The 23,268-nt window shown below is 37.6% G+C and overlaps 1 protein-coding gene and 1 non-coding gene across 16 annotated transcripts in view; both read right to left on the minus strand.

The window, feature by feature from the left end:
* The window catches only part of SRSF11 (serine and arginine rich splicing factor 11), a 42,360-nt gene that overhangs the window by 2,767 nt on the left and 16,325 nt on the right, over window positions 1-23,268 (minus strand). For 6 of the 15 annotated variants that reach the window (XM_003784226.2, XM_012801696.1, XM_023509897.1 and 3 more), the window contains 8 exons: window positions 18,765-18,898; window positions 14,886-14,995; window positions 13,605-13,697; window positions 13,008-13,057; window positions 11,789-11,916; window positions 9,420-9,501; window positions 4,879-5,010; window positions 2,570-2,659 (listed from right to left, as the gene is read on the minus strand). In XM_003784226.2, coding sequence (XP_003784274.1) covers window positions 2,570-2,659; window positions 4,879-5,010; window positions 9,420-9,501; window positions 11,789-11,916; window positions 13,008-13,057; window positions 13,605-13,697; window positions 14,886-14,995; window positions 18,765-18,898 — 819 coding nt within the window. Of the gene's footprint in view, window positions 1-2,569; window positions 2,660-4,878; window positions 5,011-9,419; window positions 9,502-11,788; window positions 11,917-13,007; window positions 13,058-13,604; window positions 13,698-14,885; window positions 18,099-18,764; window positions 18,899-23,268 lie in introns of all 15 variants that reach the window. The other 9 variants (XM_023509906.1, XM_023509904.1, XM_023509905.1 and 6 more) reach the window with 7 other exon arrangements.
* LOC111723368 lies at window positions 8,725-8,829 on the minus strand. Its single transcript, XR_002771930.1, has one exon. It is a non-coding gene; the product is annotated as a U6 spliceosomal RNA (small nuclear RNA).

Raw genomic sequence — 23,268 nt, forward strand, 5'->3', positions numbered from 1 at the left:
ACTTACAAGAGGGACTTTGCCTAACAAATGCAACCAGTGTAACCTAATTCTTTGTACCCTCAATGAACCCCGAACAACAGAAAAAAAATTCTGTTCATCTGTTCATGATTCTCAAAACGTATCAGACTGGTAAGATGAGAGTTATACAACTTAGCCACAAACAAAGCAATCAAAAATTAAAATATGAACATTTTCATCACCTCTAAAAAGAGACCCCATATCCCTGTAATTCTCCCTGTCCCTTGGCAATCTAGTAATGTACTTTCTATCTTTATAGACTTGCCAATTCTGGAATTCCAAATAAATAGAATCACACAATATGTTGCTTTTCATGAATGTTGTCAAGGTTCATCCAAACAGCAGCCAAACCATGTATCATTGTTGTTTTGGTTTTTTTTCAGTTTTTTGGCCGGGGCTGGGTTTGAGCCCACCACCTCCAGTATATGGGGCCGGAGCCTTACTCCTTTTAGCCACAGGCGCTGCCCACCATGTATCATTTTTATTGCTGAATACTATTTCATTTTATGGCCATATGATCTTGTTTAGCCATTTGCTAGTTAATAAACATATGGTCTAACTTTTGGGGTATTACAAATAATGCTATAATGTTCATATTCAAGATTCTATATGGACATGCGTTTTTCATTTTCTTGGGTAAAATTTCCAGGAGTAAAATTGCTGGGTCAAAAAACTTGATGTTCGACACTGTTGGAAATTGCCAGATTGTTTTCCAAAGCAGCTGGACTAGTTTCTATTCACCCCAGCAATGCACAGAGTTCTCACTTCTCTAAAACCTCACCAACACCTTTCATCTTTTACATTATAACCATCCTAATGGGGGTGAAGTCCTATCTCACTGTGATTTTGATTTGTATTTCCTTGGTGACTAATAATTCTGAACATCTTTTCTTTCTTTTTTTGAGAGTCTCACTATGTCGCCCTGGGTAGAGTGCTGTGCCTTCACAGCTCACAGCAACCCCAAACTCTTAGGCTTAAGCAATTTTCTTGCCTCAACCTCCCAAGTAGCTGGGACTCCAGGGACCCACCACAACGCCCAGATAACTGCTGAACATCTTTTCATATACCTATTGAACATTTGCTTACTTTTTTTGGAGAAATGCCTATAGAGTCTTTGCCATTTTTTAATTGGATTACTTGCCTTTCTACTATGGAGTTGTAAGAGTTCTGTCTAGATCAGGATTCCTTAAACTTTTTAAACAGGGGGCCAGTTCACCGTCCCTCAGACCATTGGAGGGTCAGACTGTGGGCCCTGGGATGAGTCGGCTGCTAAGCAGGACAGGCAGCGGCGGCAAAAACACCTGGTGGGCCAGATAAATGTCCTAGGCGGGCCGTAGTTTGAGGATGCCTGCTCTAAGATATTAAGTCCCTATCACTACAGTCCCCAACTCCAGGCCGTGGACAGTACCCGCCTGTGGCATATGAGAAACTGGGCTGTGCAACAGGAGGTGAGCAGAAGGGTAAGAGCAGTGGTTCTCAACCTCCCTAATGCTGTGACCCTTTAATACAGGGTCTCATGTTGTGGTGACTCCTAACCATAGAATTATTTTCGTTGCTACTTCATTAACTGTAATTTTGCTACTGTTATGAATTATAATGTAAATATCTGATATGCACGAGACCCCCAAAGGGGTGGCAACCCACAGGTTGAGAACAGCTGGGCTAGAGGGAGCTGGCTATGCACCATCTAAGGCTGCTCCCCAGGGGCTGCGTCACTTTCCAAGCCCTGCTCCTGTCAGATACATGGCAGCATCAGCTTCTTATACAAGCAGTAACCTTACTGTAAACTGCTCATCTGAGGGATTCAAGTTGACGGCTCCTTATGAGCTTGATGGCCTGATGTGATGTAATGTGCTGGAATCATCCTAAAGCACTGGGGGTTCCACCCCCAACCCCAATCTGTGCAAAAATTGTCTGCCATGAAACTGGTCCCTGGTACCAGAAAGGCCTTGCCTTATTGGATATATAATTTGCAAATATTTTCTAGCATTGTAGGTTTTTACTTTCTTGACAGTATCCTTTGAATTTTAAGTTTTTAATATGGGTGATCTCTGGTTTAACTTCTCTCCTCTGTGGCTTATGCTTTTGGTGTTTTATCTAAGAAACCACTGTCAAATTTAAGATCATACAAGATTTACTTCTGTTTTCTCTTAAGAGTTTTATAGCTTTAGCACTTATATCTAGGTCTTTCATTCATTTTGAGTTGATTTTTTTTTTTAACATGGCATGAGCCTTCTGGTGAACTTACGTAGATTCTCATTAATTTATCAATGACCCATTATAAGGGGAGAAAAATTTAGTTAAAAAAATGTTAAGACAGAGAAACTAACCTTTGTTGAATTTTGTGTTATAGCAAATATACTGTACACCTTAAAATAAGTAAAAAAAGAGAAACCTAAAGTCGCAGTTCACAAACTGTCTTTTCAAAAGCTTTCAGAAATGGCAAAGCTTAACTTTTTCAAAACGGAAAAACTTATCTATGTTCTAGAAAACATTTCACCTATTGAGTTAAAAACAAAAAAAGTCCTGAGATTTCATGAAGCTATCTTACCTGCTTGCACTCCTAGAGCGTCTGGCTGTGCTGTAACTTTTTGGGGGTGTTTTGGAACGTTTCTTTTCCTTGTCTTCTTTCTTTTTGTCTCTAACAAATGAACACAACTTATTAATGCACTAGAAGGCTCAGCTAATGCCAATTCATACAGTGTTACAAATAAAAACAGAAGTATAATCAGATCTAATCCCATACTTCACAGCATGGATGTTATTCTGTCCAAAACTGTTTTAAAAATAATAGCTCATTCATCATATCTGTGTTATGCAACTCCTTTAAAAATCCCCTTTTCCTATTCTCCTGGTGCTTCATATGTAAAACTTATCTCCCCTGGCACAGACTATGAGATGAGAAAGTAATCAGGGTGCCGGCCAGTTTCTTGGTATGTTTTGGTGGTCAACACCACAGGCTTAGTCACTGTCTTCAGGCTCTTCAACCCTTCTTTTCTCTCAGATGACCGCCACTTCCCCAACCTACCTCTCCTAGCAGAGCTAACCCCCGTGACACCAACATTGTTCTTCCGAAGCACATATCCTGTGTTAACCTTCCCTAGGGATCAAGTCAAGCTGCTGCTTCTGCTACTTCACACTCTTAGCCATTCAGTACTTACTAGAGAAACATCCTATCGTAATGGACTGGTACTACAGGCATACCTAAAATCAAAATCTTTTCACAGATTCTTAAGATTTTATTCTATTCATCACAGTATTTTCCCCCAAGATTACCATTCTTCCAAAGACCCTGAGCAAAGGGTGGAGCACCAGCCTCCATGTGTTCAATCAGAGTCCCATGAATACACACACCTCACCTTAACTGCTCCGTAACTTTATGGTCTAAGTGTTCCTTTTATTGGTCTGAGCTAATCTTTCCACCCTATTTTATTCCTTCCCTTCTCTGTTCATCCTGCTCCATCAGTTAGCCACTCTCTTCATTAAAGTTTTTATCATCTTGTTTTTAGATTACAATTGTCTCCTAATGGGTTCTGGTCATTCCTTTCCTAAGTTGAGTCCACACTCTCTCTCAAAAATCTTTTAATATACAAACCTGAATATATTAATTCCATATTCATCATTTTTCAACCCATTCTAGTTGTCTCCTGCATCAAGTGCAAATATACGGTGAACAAAGCCTTTTATGATCTCTTTCAAATCTGAGCTCTTATCTTCCTAGCCCACCTACATGAAACTACTATTTCAAGAAACAGCATTTTCTACCTAACACCATGTCCCCCAGAGTCTAGTCAAATATATCAGAACTTAATACTTGAGTCACATCTTAATTAAACCTCCTCCAACGTTAACAAGTAGCAACCATCATTTAAAACCCCCCTCCCCCGCAATTACATTCACCACTCCTCCCTTAGTAACCACAAGGTCCATGGAGGAAGGAATACTGAATTCCTTTTTGAATAATTGCTCCATTAAGCAGGCATGGATTAACAGACAGCTCACTGTGTAACATGATGAGAAGTCCATTACAGCCTAAACACTGACAGCACAGCCAACCCAGCTCCCTGTTCCCATCAGTTGAGTTTATATGCTTACCAAGAATAAATTTTGTTGGATTCCCAGTTGTACTTATTTTAATTACATTATTTAAATACATGAACAGATAAAATAATACAAAACATAGGGCTGCTTCTAGAAAATTAAGGTACCTATTTTTGAAAAAGACAAAGAACAGTTGATAAAAAAATTAAGCGCTGTGAAAATGTATGTATCTGACAAATATAAATCATTGGGGCATACAGTTTAAAAGGGTTCGGCTCCATATGAGAAGACTGGTTACTGAATGTATGTTTAAGTGGAAATAAAGTGTTAACGGGTTTCTTTTTTCATAAATCCTCACTTTAACTCTTGACTGGTCCCAAATCACAGGATTAGAGAAACTCCAGTATGGCTCAGGGTGTACAGCAATCCTTATCGGATGTTTCCAAGTCACTGATAATGAGATATACAGAGATGAGGAGGCACAGCTATCTTGCCTTACTTTGGTATACCGCAAGGAACGGCTGGTAGCACTGAATCCTTGGCAGTGGTCCAATGGAAAGTAGAAAACAAAAAAAGGTAGTAGGATAGGTAAGAATTTTTACTAGGAAATTCTACGTAGCTAGAAGTTAAAGTTCCAGTTTACAAGAAAGCACCAGAAAAATAAATGTTAGTCCCCTCAAATTCTACAGTTTCTTCCCGTCTGGCCCTGTCTCTGCTTCCCAAACCCGACCACCTCTTCTGTCACTTAGTAGCATGGTGTTTGGGGTCTTGGGAACTCTGACACTTGTCTTCTCACCCAATGTTAACAGTCTTTTCTACCTTGTTTTTGATGTGCTCCTTGACCTTCTACCTCTCTCCCTGGAATGCGATCTTCTCCGCCTTGGACTTTTGGATCGTCGCCTACTCCGTGACTTAGAATGTGACCGCCTCCTCGATCTGCTCCTTGACCGCCTAATAACGTAAAAGGAAGCCAGGACATGTATAGAAATGTAAAAACACTGTGTGAATACTCAGCTAAATATCAGATAGACATATGGACTAACTACCTATTAAGTGGGGATAATTCCTTTCTGGTTGCTTTCATTATTCAATCCATACAGTAAATATCTTTGATACCTTAGAAATTAGTAATACCTTTATTAACACTTAACAGAGTTTCTCACTTTTTTTTTTGGAGACAGAGTCTCATTTTTGTCACCCTCAGTAGAATGCTGCGGTGTCACAGGTCACAATGACCTTAAACTCCTGGACACAAGCAATTCTCTTCCCTTAGCCTCCCTAGTAGCTGGGAATAGAGGCGTCCACCACAATGCCCGGCTATTTTTTGGTTTGTTTAGCAGGCCCGGGCTGGATTTGAACCCACCAGCCCTGGTGTATGTGGCTGGAGTTCTAACCACTGAGCAATGGTGCCCTAATAATACATTAATTATTAATACATTATTAAATCCCTTCTTTCCTCTTACTGCTGTGCGGAGATAGCTTCTGTTGCCATTATTCTCTAGAACAATCACCTTAAACCCATCAGTTGTGCCTAACCTCAAAAGATTTTTATATTTCAAACTACTTACTTTACATCCCTTGCAATAACATCTCAATAGCCTAAGAATAATGGAATTCTTATCTACCTTTCTGCATATTCACAAAGACAAGAAATTGAGCAATTACTACAATGCATAACTTAAATAAAAGGCACTAAAAATATTCTCTGAATTAAATAACAAGTCTATAAAGTATCAGCCTCACCACTTTCTTCTTAAAGAGATTAAAACATTCTGGAAAACAAAAACTGATGTTACTAGAATTAACTATTACTCATCTTCTGAGGATTTTGGCTTGAAGAGGAATGTATGTTAAAATTTTCAACTAACAAGTCATACGTTTTTCCTACTTCAATAGAAATAAATGTAGAAACAAAAAGATAAAATAAATACAGGAAAAGTAGAGATGGAGAAAATAAATCACAACAGTATTCATACAGGTTTCTTACTAAACAAAGGGATTAATAGTAGTTTTTTTCTTTTTTTAAATCATAGCTGTGTAGATTAATAGTAGTTTTTAAAAAACAGGCAGAGGCACCACCATCAATCTACTGGCCATGAGGTCCTAATGTAGTTGTTCCAGGGCAATGTAGGGCAGAATCACTTTACTACACATAATAGCTTATATGACTTTTCAACAATCATCAAATAGAGATTAGTATATTATCTAGCAAAGTAAGAAAGGTTACTAAATGTTACGGTCATCTTATACACTGAGATGCTGAAGATACACCCTAATTATCCCTGTTATGATACAAGTGTCTCAATTCAGGGATTAAATATTTTATTTCCAGTTTTCACTGGTCATAGTAAGGAATTCTTTCTTTCCTTTTTCTTTCTTTCTTTTAAGACCAAGTCTCAAGCTATCGCCCTGGGTAGAGTGCCCGGTGTCACAGTTCACAGCAACCTCCAACTTGGGCTCAATTGAGTCTCTTGCCTCAGTTCTACTATTTTTAGTAGAGATGATGTCTCACTCTTGCTCAGGCTGGTCTAGAACTTCTGAACTCAAGCACTCTACCTGCCTCGGCCTCCCAGAGTGCTAGGATTACAGGCGTGAGCCACCACACCCAGCTAGAAATCCTCTTTGTTTTCTTTTTTTTTAGAAATTCTTATTAAAATCTGAGAAGCCTAGTAAGATTTAGTATATTAGGGAAAATCTATCAGGGGAGAAAAACTTAGTACCTTGAACAAAGGAAAAGGAGTTCCTTAGGTGGAGATGAAGACATGGAAAAAGTATGAAGCAGCAAGAAACACGCAGACACAGCAACAATGTCTGTTGGGGCAAGTGGTCCTGCAAAGATAAAGGAGACTAAAGAGTGAAGAACCCTGAATGTCATTTTTAAGGGAACTTGTCAAGATTCAAGAGAGCTGACATGACCCACAGTTGGGCTTTTTCAAAGACATCTCTAAGAACAGACAGGCTGGGAGACAAGGTGGGGGACAGAGAATAAAAGACATAACATATGGGACAACCCTAGAATAACCAACCCAAGAAATGACTTAAACTAAGACAATGACACTAGAGTAAGATAATGACAACAAAAATGAAGAGAAAGGGATTATCTCTGAGAAAGAACAAGCGTATACACAGGCTGCCTGAAGAGCAGCCGGCCACTGTGAAGACTGCACAGCACTGCTTTCATTATCACAGGGCAGCCTCCTACTCCACTGTTCTCTCAAGAATCCCGGTAATGGGAGAAATGATTTGTCTAACCCTTGGTAAAAACCATAGTGTAAAAGATACTAAGAGAAGAAAGACAACTGACAGAACTAAATTTGAGAAACAACGGACCCAGGGGTGAAGGCTATCAGCAAACAAGGAGTCAAGAATCAAGTGGAAGGAGGGCGCGAAGGGGAGCTGAATCCAGCAGAAATAACTCACCACAACTAGAGCAGCGTAGTTCTCAATGTTGGAACCAACTAGAATACAATCAGGCCAACCAGACAGAGTTTAGAAATCAAGAAAAAATGAAAAATGGTTGAAATAGTTGGTGATAAACTCAAGCACAACGGTTTTCAAGTTGAGGTTTCTGAAACTCTAGACGGCCTGAGACTCTTTCATGGAATCCATAGGGTCAAAATTATTTTCAAGATAATAAAATATTATTTTTTTTCACTGTGCTGACATTTGTACTAATGATATAAAAGCAATGGTGGGTGTGCTGGCGATGCCTCAGCACAAACCGGGTGGTGGCCGCTCAATGCCTGGCACACTCACTGCACTACACACTGGCACACAGGTCTGCACCTGTGGCCAAGAGTAATAGAAACAGAAATGCCACTTTCACTTAAAGATGTCTCTGAAAAAGCAAAGTTGATTTTTAAAATCTGGTCCCTTCAGTATTATTAAAACAGAAGATGAATTAAATCTAGTCACTTGAGTAGGTTCTTGATGGAATGGGAAGTATGCAAAAATCACTTTAGATGCCTATTAGAGTAGAAAGTATATGTGAAGGGAGACAGCGCACAGTGAGTCAGAAGGAGGAACTAGCTAGCTCCCTCTCCCTGACACATCACCTTCAAGAACCAACAAACGCTGGGTACTCAGACTTCAGCATCTGGCAGACAAACTTTTGAAAAATAAAGTCTATTAATTTAAGAAAAACAAATGAATTAGTTGGCGGTGGTAACGTTTGAGCTTTCAAGAGAATTTTGGAAAACTTGAATCCACCACCGTGAAGTTGATAGCATCTTAACACCTGAGGTATGAGATGATATTCTTATAATTCACTTTTTGATACTGGATAACAAATACAAATCAAATTTTGGCATTATATCAAAGAATACTGATCATGTTTACCTGAAGTGACTATAAATTTACCTTTTCTTTTCTAAGTATGTATTTGTATGAAGTCAGACTTTCAAAGTACAGTAATCAAATTACAGTGCAGTAAGGTGTATGCAGAATCCTGCTGCCTTCCACTGAGCTGTCAAAGAAATCTGCAAATAAGTTAAAAAAAGCTACTTTCCTCACCAAACATTTTTTGAAAAAGGCTTGTTTCAGAGCTATGTTAACATGAATGGCTTTACTATTGTTACTTCAACAGTTTTAATTTTTCACACAGCCAACACTGACAGATACAGGCCACATAAGCAGAAGCTCTTTGAGGTTCTCACACATATTTATAGTAATACAGAAGATCTCACAAATCTGCAAGTCATCCTTACACAGGGGCCACGCTAATTTTCTCTGTATCATTCCAATTTTCATATATGCACAACAGAAGCAAACAATTTTTTACAAGTGTAAAAGCATTCTAAGATCAGCAAGTTTGAGAGCCAGTGGTCTAGAGAGAACCTCTTTATATTCATAAAATGACATCATATGGAAAAGAGAACAGTCTTATTCCAGGCCAAGTAAAAGAATGACATCCTCTGTTAGTTTAAACAGTACTAACATAACAGGAACACTCTCAGAAATAACAGCAAGTTATCATTCAAGATAATTCATGCACTAGATGGGTAATCTGAGGGGTACACAAACATGCCAATCTTATAGTCTCAGTAGTCTAGTGAAAAAGTCAGATTTAGAATCACGTCAAAGTTTCAAATCCAGTGTTCTTTCTGTAGTATTTACTCATTCTGGTGCTCAAGTCTTAGTGCTTTCCTTTTAAACTTTTTGTGGGTTTTAAAGAATAAACCATCTATCTATTCTTTACCTTCCCAGAAACACCACTTTACAGAGGTGTGAACACTCATTAGACGGCAGCGGTCAGTAGAACACACTTTACACTTTAAGCAGGGGCTGGTGAGTCTAAGACAGAGGTGTCAGAACTGACCTCCATCTAAAGTAAAACTGGCTATCAAAAAAATCTGTCTAACCTGTGTCTAGAAGATGAGGGAGTCCTCCTCCTCCTAGAACGTGATCTTGATCTTGAATGTCTTCTTTTTTCTTCTTTCTTATCTAGATTTAAAATTTAAAAAAAAAAAAAAAGCTTGTGCTTAGAAATCAAACAGAATGATTATTCCCATTCAGAAGTTGTTCTAAAAATTTATCATCTTAACTTTGGCTTTTACATACATCCTTAAATATTATAAGTAAACATTTCAGAATCAGAATGTTGAAACTGAATAAAGTAAAGCAAATTACAAATTATTCAAGTTTTTTTGTAGATCCACGTTAGACTTAAATTCTCTGATTAATTTTCCTCTGACTACCTCACTTGTCAGACTGGGAGCTGTGCAGTGTTCACTGTCAAAAGCAATCTATGAAAAGGGCCGACCGTTTCAAGCTCTTGGTCCAGCACAACGTTCCTTGCTGTGCTCATGTGCACATATTCATTCTCGGAGTTCAAAGACAGACCCAACTCTTCCTTTGCCATTTAACTTCATGCCCCTTTGCTAAATAAACACACGCGCGTGTGTCTGCTCCCAGATCCAGAAGTCATGACGTGTTCACTGTTTCCATTCTTACTTCTGAGACAGAATTAGATTTTAATAACCCAACCCATCACTCTTCCTACCCACCCATTTTCAGTTGTGTAAGTATGGGAGGGAGACAAGCCCAGAACTCAAGTATTTTATTTCCTAGCTTTTAAATAACACATAAATTCTTTTAACTGAGAAACTAATGGGAGAAATAAAGCCTGGACTTTATTTCTAAGTCCGTTTATTTATTTGTTTAAGTCCATTTAAACACATGGACTATCATCAAAGTGAGATCAAGCTCCTCTATGGTTCACATTTGGGTCATTTCATTAACAGGATTAAATTTATTGTGAATGTCATTATAAATAATAAATTCACTAAATCTCAGGGGAAAAACATCAATTCATAAAGAAACAACTTTCAGTCATTCCAGTCATATGAGTTTTCAGTGAAAACAGAAAACAATTACAGGTATCCAACCTACAGCACTCTCATCTCGTGAGGACACTTCTTGCTTATCTGTGTTGTCAGAATCATGAGAGGTACGCGCAGCCTCTCTGTGTGGACAAGACAACTCCCATGGGCTCTACCAATGTGCAACAGAAATGAAAAAAGGTTGGACGCCCCCAACTAGAGCATGGTGGGTGTTAGCTTTGTATCTAAAAGCTCTTGCTGCTTATTACACAGTGCCTGCAACTATTGACATTTTTTGATAAAATGACATAAAACATTTGGTATCAGTTTATCAAGCACTATACTTTAAAAATACGATTTCTCTAATACTATGCACATTATAAACATTTTCACTTATTTACTTAGCTTAGCACACATTTTAACAATTTTTTAAAATTATTATTTTGTTTTTACAATTTCAAAATATTTGTTCCATGAATCCCTTTTATAATGTTTGAGTTAGGGCTTCTACTATGCCCATCACTAGAACAGTGTTCACCGTACTCAAATACACTTCCATTTATTAAAAAATAAGAGTAAAAAGTGAACAAGAAATTGTTTAATAGGGGGAAAAAAATCCAGGGACATAGACCTAAACATATGTAGGTAGATTAATAAGATATCCATTCACTGGTCTCAAAAACACAATCTACAAAGACTAACACATCCGGGCAGCATCCGTGGCTCAGTGCGTAAGGTGTCGGCCCCCATGTACCAAGGGTGGTGGGTTCAAACTCCACCCCGGCCAAACTGCAATAAAAGGTGCCTGTAGTCCCAACTACTTGGGAGGTTGACACAAGAGAATTGCCTCAGCCCAGGAGATGGAGGTTGCTGTGAGCTGTGACACCACAGCACTCTACCAAGGGTAATAAAGTGAGACTCTGTCTCAAAAAAAAAAAAAAAAAGAAAAAGAATAACACCTCTGATTTTCTTTACACAAATGACACAAACAAAAACCATTTTCACTAGGTTTTTCAGATTAAAAAACTTAAAAAATTATGCTGTCCCAATCTAGACAAAGGATTAAAAACACAAAATACCACATTAAGTTTTAGATAATCTCAGGTACTACCAGTATTTTGGACTGAATCAATCCTTGTGGAAGGCTGTCCTGTTCATCTTAGGAAACATCTAGGAATACCCCTGTGGTCCTCTATGCACAAGATGCAGTTGGTACCACTGTGACAACCAGGCGTGTGTCCAGACAGTTCTAAACATTTCTGGGCGGCACACTACTATATAATTTTTTATTTTACCAAAAGTTTGAGAAGTAAAGGATGACAAGCATGTTACCCAACACACGTCCACACTTATGCCGTAAGAACTCTTGCTAAGAATTATGTGGTCTACAGTGTGTAGACACGTGTTACCTGGCTCTATAGCAGCAGAAATGAGGGACTGTGCTTCTCGTACTCTTTTCATGGCTTCCTCTATTTCTTTACTAGAGGTGTCTGATTTCAGACTCGGTGAAACAAGACCAGCAGCTACATGATTCAACCTGAAAGAGAACCAAAAGTTTACATTTGAAATATTTCAAAATACACATCGGTATTTCAAATAAAATATATAAATATTTCATGTACTGTCATTTTAGTAAAATAACCCTTCAAAAAGAGGGAAGGATTCCATGATCACTTCAGTAAACAATATACAGTAGAGCTTTGCTCTAAATCTTTACAACGAGCACCTGTGCTTCAATCACTCAGAGGTATCTGAGAAAAACATCTAAATTCTGCTGAATATCCATTAACTTTTTATAAACAAATATATTTTGTTCGTGGGGAGAAATTGAGGCATAGGACAATGGGTCACGACCACACATGAAATCCTGAGCTAAAAGGCCAAAGAGGCCCCTTAAGAGTTTACATATATAAGAGACTAATCCTAGACTCTAAAGTTTAATACAGCAGCTGTCTGTGGGGAATGGGGAATGTAATAAAGAATGGGTATTCAGGGAACTTTAATAGTATTGGTGCTATTTTAGTTTCTAAGTTAAGAGGGGGAGTTCATGTTTCAATTTTAACTGTAAGAGAATTTTTAAGAAAAAGGACTACTAAGTCAAATGATACTGTCCTCTCTCCCCCACGTTCTCCCTTTAATAGTTATTTTCACTAAGTTTAGGAGAAAACGTATAAAAAGTTCAAATTTAATGTATCAAGAAATCCAGTAGGAAACACTTTCAGTTATAGCATGAAGAATGTTTATCAAAAGTCCTGGAAGATGCTGGCTCTTAATTATGGAACACATATACATCTTTGCTTCAGGACAGTGATTCCCTGAGCTCTGCCCCCTATAACTCAGGTTTATTTATTACCCTCAGTCTCTTGATATTCAAACTGAGGTCTCTTCTGGTTAGCTCTTTTGCTCTCACCTGTTACAAGACACTCGCAATTATTATGAGAAGACTCAATTACACTAAAACAAAACCCTTTTTAGATAGGCTTAATTCCGGAAAGGATTTTTCATCTTTTTCCTAGAGAATAATATATATTGCTTTTCTTGAGAAAAAAAACTTTCATGTTAACTATCAAAAAAATAACTGTTTCTTAGACATTCACACACATCACCAACAGAAACAAAAATCCTTACTTGGGATCAACAGTACTCATAAGCTTCAGCAACTGATCTGCGGCAAGAGACTGCAAAAAAAAAAGGCGACATTAGTGGCTACAGTATTGGATGGAGAAGTTTAGCAAGTTACCAGAAGATTATGAGGCTGAACTTTCTGGTCTATTTAAAGACTTTTCTGAGGGAAAGTAACATTTTAAAGAAACTTGTAGAATAAAAATCAAAACTGCTTCATATAATACAAAAATATCTCCACAAAGGCTTCAAAAAAGAGTTTAGCCAAATTACAGTGAAAGAAAACATTTCCATACTAGAAAAACAAATTATGAATCCACATTTTCATCTTTTCGTGTCTACTGACTCTTAACACCATGACATAACGAAGAAGTGTTGGCATCCTGTGAACCTATTCTATTTTTAACTATATAAAATAAGAAATTCTTGTGGACAAAGGGACATACTAATTCAGCAACCATTTAAATCAGTTTTTAATAAGTCTACAGAAGAAAAAAATTACAACAATGTCACTATCAACTGCTCTTGAAATGCAAACTAACAGATAATAGAACAGATTTTCTATAAAAATGGGATCCCAAGGTCCAGAGTGGTAAGTTGTACCTGAGAGTTCAAATTTGCTCCTGGAAGCCCAAGTGCAGCAAGGGCAGGATCAAGAGTGGGAGCCCCCAAAGCAGCCAATGGAACAGCGCCAATCTGTGAAATAGCAAATTTATTTAAAACTGTATTTCAGTTCCTTATACCAAGGGTCAGATAGTAATTTGCTGCAGGCTATGTGGTCTCTGCTGCTAACTTTATTCAACTTTATACAACTACTGTCACTGTAGTGCAAAAGCACAGACAATGCATAAGCAAATGGTTATGTTCTAATAAAAATTTATTAATAAAAACAGGGGCCTGGCCCAAGGGCTGCAGTTTGTCAAACCTTGCTTTATATAATGGCCCCATTTTTTATTCATTACAGAGTATTTTCCCCCTAAAATCAAGATTATTTCACATTCCCTGTATCAAACATCCCCACCAAGAAACCTCTGGGTGGTGGGTATGGTGGCAACCCCAGCACTTTGGGAGGCCAATGAGGACTGCTTGAGACCAGGAGTTCAAGAACTGCCTAATCCACACAGTGAGAACTTGAATCTACCAAACAACTACCACCAAACCCCCACCCCCCAAACAAACAAACATAAAAAGCCAGGCACAGAGATGTGCATCTATAGCCCAGCTAATCAGGAGGCTGGGGCAAAAGGATCACTTGAACCCATCAGTTGGGTGGGGTGGCAGTGAGCTATGATAGTGCCGCTGCACTCCAGCTTAAGTAACAAAATGAGACTCTGTCTCAAGAAACAAAACAAACAAACAAAAAGAAACCCCACAAAACTCCAAAAGAATCCATCTTTCCCCACCCACTACACCACAACACACGTGTGAGTACGCATGCGTGCGTGCACACACACACGGAATCCATCTTTATTTTCACTTCCCTCAAGCCCCCAATAACAGCAAATGATCAAAGGAAAGAAAGAAAATTGTTCTTAAGTCTGAACTTCAGCTTAATTTTCTTTCCTGGTCCAAATGAACATATTTTAAAAAGTGTGTTCATAGAACTGTTATTATTCCTGAAGAGATTCTTCCACAATTACTTATGAGAACCAACGGCAAAAATGACATATTTTATGATTTCAGAATATTCTTAAAATGCAAACTCCTCAGAGATTCTGGGCAATATTTACGATTAACATGTGTACAACCTTTTACAATACCGGGCACACTCGATATTACTCTACGAACTACAATCATACTCATACTCAAAAAACTCAAATATGGGTAGCTTTATCCACAAATCCGTGTTCCTATCATGCTCTAAGAAGTCAACAGAACTAGTACCTGAGTAAGTGGGTTGGGAGTGGGCAGGAGTCCACCTCCAGGCAGAAGGCCTGCCACCGCATTAGCTGGTGCCAACAGAGACAAAGCCTTAGTCTCATCAGGAATAACTCCTGCAGAGAAACATGCCTGCATTAGAAAGCATTCTTTTTGTAAGACAGAAAACACACAAAAACACCCAGAAAATGTCTCCCTGATACACCACCTGAGTTTGTTGAAAGTACTTATGTTCGCTAAAATATAAAGCTTGATTTCTATGATTATTTATCATTAACTTATGTCAGAATGAAACTTCAATGTGTGAAAATTTGTTTCCTTTTTCTCTACAAATGGTTAAGTTTCTAGAGTAAAAAAAAATAGCACAATACACACTACTTTTTTGTTAACACTGCCAAGATTTCATCACCTGTACTCGATTTTTAAGTCATGAACCAAACGTAAGCAAGCACAGTCGGTTCTCCAGGGGTGTGCTCTCAACTTTCAAAAGCTGTTTTATGAACAACGACTCGTGTCGGCTGCTTCACTATAAAGCACACAGAAAAATCAAGATACACAAGACAAAAAAAGTTTGATTTAGGGGTTAATAATATGGTACAGTTACTATGATTTTCTTTTACACCTACCATACAAATTTTGTAAAAATTAAGAGAAGAAAGTATGTAAAGGCAATATTCTGTTGGAATCAAGCGTAGGGCTTTTGCTGACTCATGAAAATGAACATGAATGTTTCTGAAGGTCTCTGAATACACACGGGATGTGTGTGTGACAATGAGAGAGAGAGAGAATAGGTAAAACAACATGGCACATTCCTTACCTGTACAGTAAAAGGCTTTATGTTCCAACATGTGCCATGCTAATTATACCAAAAAGGTTGCTATATAGTGTCAGTTCAAAAGCTAACTTAGCCAAACTCCTTAAGTCAAAAATTACATATATATCTGTTTTTAAAGCCTAATCTGTGTATTCAGATAAAATCTAAGGGTCCTAAGACAAATATTTAAGTAGACAATTTAAATTCTATCCAACAGCAAAAGCCCTATACAGATGGATTAATCTGTTAATGTGCCCAAGCCCCCAAAATGAGAGTTCAATAATACAATTAAACTACATTATTTTCAAATACCAGTAGTATTTCTGTAATACATATTAAGAAACTGCATCTCATCATAAAACATACAATATGTACAGGGCACTTAAGAGAAACTGGATAAGCTGCAGAAGAAAACTGTTGGGTGGTATTTTCAGCAGGGCCTGGTATATAGTTCAGGCTGAACCAGGGAAAAGAACTGTAAAACACAACAACAAAAAAGAAAAACCACTGTTAAATAAAGGTAATGGTTCCTTCCACCTATACTGAGAAGTGCCGATAATATAAACAAATGTCTACTACACAGCACTGTTATCTTGCTTGTGTCAGAGCTGTCATCAATTTAGATACCAAGAGTTATGGAGGGGAAGGGGGGGGAGAAGATCATTTAGATATAGGGCATTAATGCATCAATATCAACAAATCTACAAAGATTATGGGATAATTTTGCATGCAAAATTATGTCTCAAGAGGATATATTAAGTATCAACATCTTACTCAAATTAGCACATTGGCAACATTTCTGGCAAACTAAAATCCTCTTGTATTTATCTGTGCGACACCTGATAGAAGATCTGCATCCATTAAAAAAAAGTCATGCATCTGATCCTCTGATTAAAAAAGACTATTTAAAAATAAAACTACAATTTATAAATAGCAATGAGGCCCCTCACCAGTTAATTTTCATGCGTCAAGAGTATTTTTTTTACTGCTGCTTTGATAGAACCATGAAATACTGCATGAATGTGTAGAAATGAAAGAAAAAGAAACAGACAAAAGAAACAAACATTAACCAAGGAACCTAAATAATCCCCAAATCCATTACTCTTAAGAGTTCCTTCTACATCCAGCTTAGTTTTACCAATTAAGACTATTCCTTACCATAGACTTTGTGTCTATTTTTCTAAACACTGATCAAGAGCCAAACCAAGGCGTAAGAGCTAAATCCAGTTAATGGTGACTAAAGGATTGAGTACATCAAGTTATTTAGAAGCGGTTAACATTAATACAGCATATCATACCAGAATTAAATTCAGCATGAATAGATTTCTAACCTAAATGTTTCTCTACTTCTACATACTACATACTTCCAAATACTTCGCTTTCAGAAACAGGTCTAGAATAATTACTGTGGTCTAAAAATATTTAGAAAGCCAGTTGTATGATATACTGTATTATGTTAAGGGCTTGGGAACTATAATAATTAGCCAATAAAATTTCTTTAAATTTAGAGCTAACTAAGATGTTTTAGACATTACTCACATGATTTGTTTGACCCTTGTTCTGAGACCTATCGTCTATATTTTACTCATCCTGAATTTGAATTCTGTAAATCTTCTGTTGATGTTAAGTCTTACCCTACAAGAGGTACACTAACATAAAAGAAATTGCTTAACCAAAACAGACTGATTCAAAATTTATTTATCTACCTATTTTAAAACTTTAAACCAGGCTCATATGCTTTAGTATCATGGAGATGTACTATTAATACATAGCATGTCTTACCCCACCTATAAATTTAAGTTAATTTCTTTAGAAAAACAGAGGCAATTTCTCTAAGTTTTAAGGATTAAACATTTCACAACTTTTACAAGGTATGGTGTAGATGTTCACATTTATATTCAAAGATCTAAGATAGCACCTAAAAGCAACAATATCAAGATCTGCTTCCACTGACCAGTTTTTATTAAGAAAAGGGGAAAGCAATCCAATCCTGGTCAGCAATATTAAATAATTAACTTATAATCCAGTAATTTTATATTTCAGTGATTTCTTTGATCAAAATTTACAGTTACCTAAAAGCAAATCAAGTAGCAGTACATTGGGAACAAACTAATTAATTATAAAATATGCCTTAGAAAATTTTACAAAATGGCATTAAAATAGTGCTGTCTTGTCACAGTGGCTTTTTTAGATCCAAAAAACCTGCTCATTTTTTTCTGTCAAAATACTTTAACAGCCTAAAATGTAAAAAGAGAGAAAATGTAGTTAACAAATGGTTACACCAGGAAAACACTTGGGGGACTGGAGTGCTTGCTGGCCTTTAGTTAATGTCTAGAATCCCCTGTAGCTGCAGAGGACCCACTGTTTTTCAGTCATCTGGAAGGGTTTTGCATTTGCCTTCTCCACTATAAAAATCACACACACAAATAACAGAGAGAAGAATTTATTATTCAGAGATTCTAGAAAATATAGCAAGAATGAACAAGAAAATCTGGCATAAAAACAAACACCCAGTGCCCATCTGGCACCTAAGCTATAAGAAATCTTGAACTTTCACAAAAACCAAAATTGTTGCAACCCTTGGTATACTGGAATTTAATGTGGGACTTTTTTTTGTTTGTTTTTAAGTTATCACTATAAGGAAGCATTAAGAAAATAAAACTAAGCTAGTCATTTATTTAAAACAGAAATAACATCATGCACTGGCTGGAAGGTGGCTGTTTAAGTGCATACATGGAGTGAGCCGTTCACCCTCAGGACTTTTTCATGAAACTCAACATTAAATTAACTAAGTATATATTCTTGGGGAGTTATAATTAGGGACAGTTTTAATCACTTAGAAATGTTTAAAAAAGAAAGCAAAAAAGGTAAAATGCTTTATAAAAAAATAGACCTTATGGCTAATTTTTAGAATTCAATCTGCAAGTAAAAATCTTGGGCTGCAGTATAACAAGGGTTTCAGAATGTTAATAGCTTAGATTTTAACATGCTACTAATGCTCTCTCTACAGCTATACTGAGGTAGATGGTCATCTAAGGATGCCCAGATAGGTAGTTAAACAAAGCACAAACCTTCTGCATATGGTACGACTATCAAAGCTCTGTCAACGAATACAGTGTTTGTCAGATGCTGTGCCACAACTGCTGAGTCCGGGTCATGGAACTTAACAAAGCAGACACGAGAGGAGACCGGCAAAGGTGAATCGCTGAAAGTAACACAGAAGGAGAAAGAAAAGAATATCAGCTAAAACACACGTGCGTGACCCACGAACCAACATTTGTATTCCAAAAGTAAAACAGGCAGATAAAATATATACAGTTAACCAGCTCAAAGAAAACTGTCCCCAATAATGTACAGTTTGCTGAAATAATGTAGCCAATTGCAGTATACTTAAAAAGCTATAACCACTATTTAAATTTACAGTGAAATTAAAGTCACAGCTTGCAGAGAACACCAAAGTGACATTTTATTCATAATACCTATACCAGCTATTTTAAAATATAGGGAACAAGTAAGTTTTAGCTTAGAAAACATTCCGCTATGGTTAGTTTCTCAGAGTAAAAAAGTTAAAGAATTTTCAACTTCAGGGACAAAGGAATATAACATTGGAGAGAAAGTACATCTATTTGCAATTAATAAATTTTCTTTAATTGTATAATAAACTGGTTCCATGCCCAGTCTTCTCTTACCTAAGGCATTTAAGAACTCCCACGCCCTGTAAATAATTCACTAAGGCTTTCTGGTTTGGAGCACTTTCAGACAAAAGAAAAATTTTAACCGTATATGGGAACAACACTCCACCCTCCTAATGCTACTGCGCAAAATTAAAACAAGCAAAAAAGCTACTTCCCTCAGCAAATAACTTCCTTAGGTAATAGAAAGACAAAATAAAAAGGGAAAGAACAGTTTTGTTTTTTTTTGTTTTTTTTTAAGTATAAATGGTTCAAATATTTGCCATGAAACCTAACTGTGAAAGGAGGCAGGGATTACTCACCACCACACCACAGTTACATGAAAAGCCAATGCCCTAAGGCAGAAGTCAATCACATCACTCCTGGTTACACATTAGAATCATCTGTGGTGTAAAAACATCCAGCTTGTCATGTGACCTCAATTGCAGATGTGTGATGAAGCCCTGAGCTCCCCCTCTTCCAACTGTACCACTCCCTGACAATATTACTATGTATCTTGAATAGAGAACCACCACTTTATTATAACAAGCAAATTACATCAGAGGACTCAACAGCAAAGGGAAATCCTGCAATATATTTTAATGCTATTTGAAGGGGCTTCACCGTTAACTTTTCTAATAAATGAGACATGCGCATGTGTACCTAAGAATGCACTTCCATCAGATACATTAGGTATACTTCACACACATTGTTGAAAAGAAAAAAATTCTCTCAATTTGGGCACTAACAAGAAAACAAATGTTATCACACCTGAGAACATGAGGCTACCTATGGGCTGAGAACTCTAACCCATCAGAACCTCTAATATCGCGCTTCCTCAAAGGAATCTCCCATGTTAAGCACAGACCCTAATCTAGGTTCAAAGCAAAATTGGCAACATATCCACAAGGATTTTAGGCCACCTTGTTATAGAGGCTTACTTACTGTTACATGTTTTTGAAAGGATACTGTGCTCTTACTATGTTGCACTTAAGTCTTGAAATGAAGGCTTCAGCAGTTCTTTAAGAGACAGGGAGGGTCTCCCTACGTTGTGGAGGACCCTGCCCCAGCCTCCCCGCAGCTGGGACTCCAGCCAGCACTTTCGCAGTTCTAGTAAGCTGTGGCCCTTCACATTTCTTTTCTGACATCCATGCTCTTTACCACTAAAATTAAAAAGCTCTTTTAATGTTGCTATTATCTCATTTTTTTTTTTTTTTTTTTGAGACAGAGCCTCAAGCTGTCCCCCTGGGTAGAGTGCTGTGGCATTACAGCTCACAGCAACCTCCAACTCCTGGGCTCAAGCGAGTCTCCTGCTTCCGCCTCCCAAGTAGCTGAGACCACAGGCGCCCGCCACAACGCCCAGCTATTTTTTGGTTGCAGCGGTCATTGTTGTTTGGCGGGTCCAGGCTGGGGATTCGAACCCGCCACCTTAGGTGTACGTGGCTGGCGCCTTAGTCGGTTAAGTTATAGGCGCCGAGCCCTATCTCATGTTTTTAATGTACAACACTGTATTAGCCTTGAGAAATATTAGGCACTTAAATGTGTCAAAAAATGATCTCTACCAATTCAACACTGTCTATTCTTATCTGATTAAAAGAAACAACTATCAAATATAAAAATACTTGTTAATATATAATAAAGAGTTATTCAGAAAAAAAAATCAGCCAAATAATGCCCTACAAAAGACTCAACAGACATTTCTCAAAAGACATACAAATGGCCAACAGGTATACGAAAAAAGATTCAGCATCATTAACAAAGAGAAATATCAAGAGTTATATCAAGAAATGCAGATCAAAACTATAATAAGATGTCATCTCACACCAGTTAAAAAGGTTTTTATCAAAAAGACAGCCAATAGGAAATCCTGGCAAGGATATGAAGGGGAAGCCTGTACACTGTTGGCTGGATTGTAAATTAGTGCAACTACTATGGGGAACAGCAGGGTGGCTCCTCAAACAACTGAAAGTAGAATTAAACTATAACCCAGCAATCCCACTGCTGGGTATATACCCAAAGGATGAGAATTTTGTAGCTGGAAAAAAGATACCTGCACTCCCGTGCTTAATGCAGCACTATTCACAATAGCCAAGATACGGAATCAACCTCAGTGTCCATTATCAGATGAATGATAAAGAAATCGCAGTTATCTACACACAATGGAATATTCTATAGCTACCAAAAAAACGAAATCTTGCTATTTCTAACAACACTGATGGAAATGCAAAGCACACAAAGACAGGTCTCACATGTTCTCATCTGAAAAACAACTTCTGATAGCACAAGATAACTATAATCAATCAGCAATTAAGTTAGGGTATACTCTAAAATAACACAAAGAAATGTTAAATGCCTGAAGTGGTAAACAGCCCAATTACCCTGATTTGATTAATTCACACTGTGTATCTGCATTCAAACATCTCATGTACCATACAAAGATTTAAAACTATTACAAACTCATAATTAAAATTTAAAGAAGAAAAGTACTGCCCTAGTGCTCACAACATAGTTCCATTTATTTGGTAATCTTAAAATAATTCATTTATTTTACCCACTAATATAACAGAAATGCTATTATGTGGCTATACCAAAACCTGCAAGTGGTGGTGGTGGTGGTGTGAATGCCAGTTATAAATAACTGGAATTTATGTGAAAGAGAAAAGAACTCAGAAAGGAAAATAATATAATTCCTCTATGTTCAAAAGGCCTACTAAGTAATAGGTTTAAGACAAGTTTTTGTTCCCATTAGAGTCCATATTCACATTCTTACACTGTTTCAGTTAAAATTTATTTTTAAAAGGCACACATTAATATTAGAGGATACATGAAATTAATTTTCATGCCCTAAAATTCTGCGCAAGTATTACTTTAAAAATGTTAATGTTTGATTTTTAAGAACTGTATGAGGGAGAATTGAAGAGTGAGATAGGGAAACGTAGCCCTGACCTTTGCCTTCTGCATAGTATGGTTTCCAAAGGTTGTTAAGTGCCCTCTGAAAGCTGTTTCAGAATCTTTTAGAATGTACACAGAAAATTCAGATTTCTGTTGTTCATCTAAAGCTCAGAGCCCTCTCTTTCATATGAGGGCCCCAATTCTTAATAAGATCTTCATGCCCACAAAAGTATGACAACTTTAGGTTAAGGCCCAATAACAGCTTTTCTCTTTAGGCTCACTAAAATATTGTGCCAATTATGAGCTTTTTTTTTTTTTTTAAAAGACAGAGTCTCACTTTGTTGCCCTTGGTAGAGTGCTGTGGTGTCACAGCTCACAGCACCTCCAGCTCTTGGGCTCAGGCAATTCTCTTACCTCATCAGCCTCCTGAGTAGCTGAAACTACAGGCACCGACCACAATGCCTGGCTATGTTTTTGTTGTTATTGTTGCGGTTTGGCTGGGGCCGGGTTTGAACCTCCGCCCCCCATCAACCTCAGTATACGGGGCGAGTGCCCTACTCACTGAGCCACAGGCGACACCTACTTTTTTTTGTTTTATTGACATGGACCTTGGTAGAGTGCCAGGGCGTCACAGCTCACAGCAACCTCAAACTCTTGGGCTCAAGTGATTCTTTTGCCTCAGCCTCCCAAGTAACTGGGACTATAAGTGCCCACCATAATGCAGGGCTTTTTTTTGTTTTAGCAGGCCCTTGCTGGATTTGAACCTACCAGCCCTAGTGCATGTGGCCAGTGCCCTACCTTCTGAGCTAGGGTGCTGCCTGGGAGTGGAGAATTAAGGCAATGCTTGACTGATGACCTCCCATACTCTTTTATTACGTAAAGAAATATACAGTAAGTTGTTTCATTTATTAAAATAACTTTTTTCCCCCTAAGGTGAAATAAATTCTTTTTCTTACCTAAGTTATTTATGTTCACACAACCATTAAAGTATCCACTTGGGGTCACTGAAAAC

The sequence above is a fragment of the Otolemur garnettii genome, unplaced genomic scaffold (genome assembly GCF_000181295.1).
Source record: "Otolemur garnettii isolate 467f Iridium unplaced genomic scaffold, OtoGar3 scaffold00010, whole genome shotgun sequence".
Taxonomy (NCBI): Eukaryota; Metazoa; Chordata; class Mammalia; order Primates; family Galagidae; genus Otolemur; species Otolemur garnettii.